Below are 1,580 nucleotides of genomic sequence, written 5' to 3' on the forward strand. Positions count from 1 at the left end.
ATCTTTAATGTCCCTTCCAACCCAAACCATTCTGTGGTTCTATGACTGACCAGCACCTACACAACGAGCATTGCAGACCCTTGGACCCACTCAGCACACAGCATTCAGCTGCCATCAAAGCTCTTGAACCCACCACCACGTCCTCACCATGCCTGTCAGCCATACTGTCGAAGAACATCCAGTGCTCGTTCTCGGGGCCGTATTTCACAAAGGAGACGTAATGACTGGTCTCGATGCAGAGCACTGCGAAGAGCTCCATCTTCTCACGAGGGACCTGCTGGTTACCCCGGGGGCTCCGGCTCTGAAATTCTTCTGGGATGTGCAGCTTGGTTGGTCTGTGTGTTTTGCGTTGGTAATGGGAGTGAACCTGTGGAGAGATGATGAGGTGGCACCACTGAATGGGCAGAACTGAAGGTGGCCTGACAGAAAGAGGAGATCACTGTGTCCCATGTGGCCAGCTCCTCCCTACGTGGCAGGGAATGGCAATTCTTCAACAGGTTGGCATCACGAATCACAGAATTGTTGTGGTTGGAAAAGACCTTTAAGATCGAGTCCAACCAGTGTTGGGTTTATGGATGGACTTGGTGATCTTGCAGGTCTTTTCCAACCACTACAACTCCATGATTCTTGCTCTTGATAAACCCAGCACTGCCAATTCCACCACTAAACCATGTCCCTCAGCACCTCGTCTACCCATCTTTTAAATCCCACCAGGGTAGGTGAATCCCCCACCTCCCTGGGCAGCCTGTGCTTGACCACCCTTTGGGTGAAGAAGTTTTTCCTCAGATCCAATCTAAACCTCCCCTGGTGCAACTTGAGGTCATTTCCTCTTGTTCTATCACTTGTTCCTTGGTTGAACAGACCCACCCCCACCTCTCTCCACCCTCCTTTCAGGGACTTGGACAGAGCCAGAAGGTCTCCCCTCAGCCTCCTTTCCTCCAGGCTCAACAACCCCAGCTCCCTCAGCTGTTCCTCATCACACTTGTTCTCCAGGTCCTTCACCAGCTCTGTTGCCCTAAGAAGCTGAGACAGGAGCTTGACACCCTCCAAGAAAGGCCAGGAAGCTGTAGAAATGCTCCTGGTGAGACAACATGGAGAACCCAGCACTCAATCTGCACGGGATCAGTGTTTACTTAGGCTCTGTGTAAACAGAGGGTTCAATAACATGGGGCACCTAAACCTGCTTCACGTGGCTGATGTAGGTGGTGGGACTGAGCTTCTGTCCCCAACCTGCAGGGACAGCAGGGAAATGTGGATATTTCAGAGGGTTCAATCTGCTGTCAGCCACCAAGGTAGATGTCACCCAAAGGAACTCCATACCTGTCTGGAGCAGGAGCTGCAGAACTGCTTCAGGCCCGTCGCTGCGAATACTTTATCTTTGAAACACTCAGAGCACTCCAGGGTGGCGACGTCGCCGCACAGGCAGCACTCCCTGGGACCTGCAGGGGCAACAGAGGTGAGGGGATGTGTCTTCTCCAGGTTTCACCTGAAATCCAACTTGCTCTGACAAAACTGGTGACTAAGGAAGAATCACAGAATCACCTCGATAGGAAAAGACTTCTAAGATCATCAAGTCCAAT

At 51.8% G+C, this 1,580-nt stretch overlaps 1 protein-coding gene across 1 annotated transcript in view; it reads right to left on the minus strand.

Annotated features, from left to right (window-relative positions):
• Positions 1 to 1,439, minus strand: part of LOC104528823 (ubiquitin carboxyl-terminal hydrolase CYLD-like) — a gene marked incomplete at its 5' end in the record, with an annotated part of 2,530 nt that extends 1,091 nt beyond the window's left edge. The window contains 2 exons of the mRNA XM_010172956.1: positions 148 to 367; positions 1,321 to 1,439. Of these exons, the coding sequence (XP_010171258.1) occupies positions 148 to 367; positions 1,321 to 1,439 (339 nt within the window). The remainder of the gene's footprint in view (positions 1 to 147; positions 368 to 1,320) is intronic.
• Between the last annotated feature and the right edge of the window lie 141 nt (positions 1,440 to 1,580).

The sequence above is a fragment of the Antrostomus carolinensis genome, unplaced genomic scaffold, assembly GCF_000700745.2.
Source record: "Antrostomus carolinensis isolate BGI_N321 unplaced genomic scaffold, ASM70074v2 scaffold48077, whole genome shotgun sequence".
NCBI classification, from domain to species: Eukaryota; Metazoa; Chordata; class Aves; order Caprimulgiformes; family Caprimulgidae; genus Antrostomus; species Antrostomus carolinensis.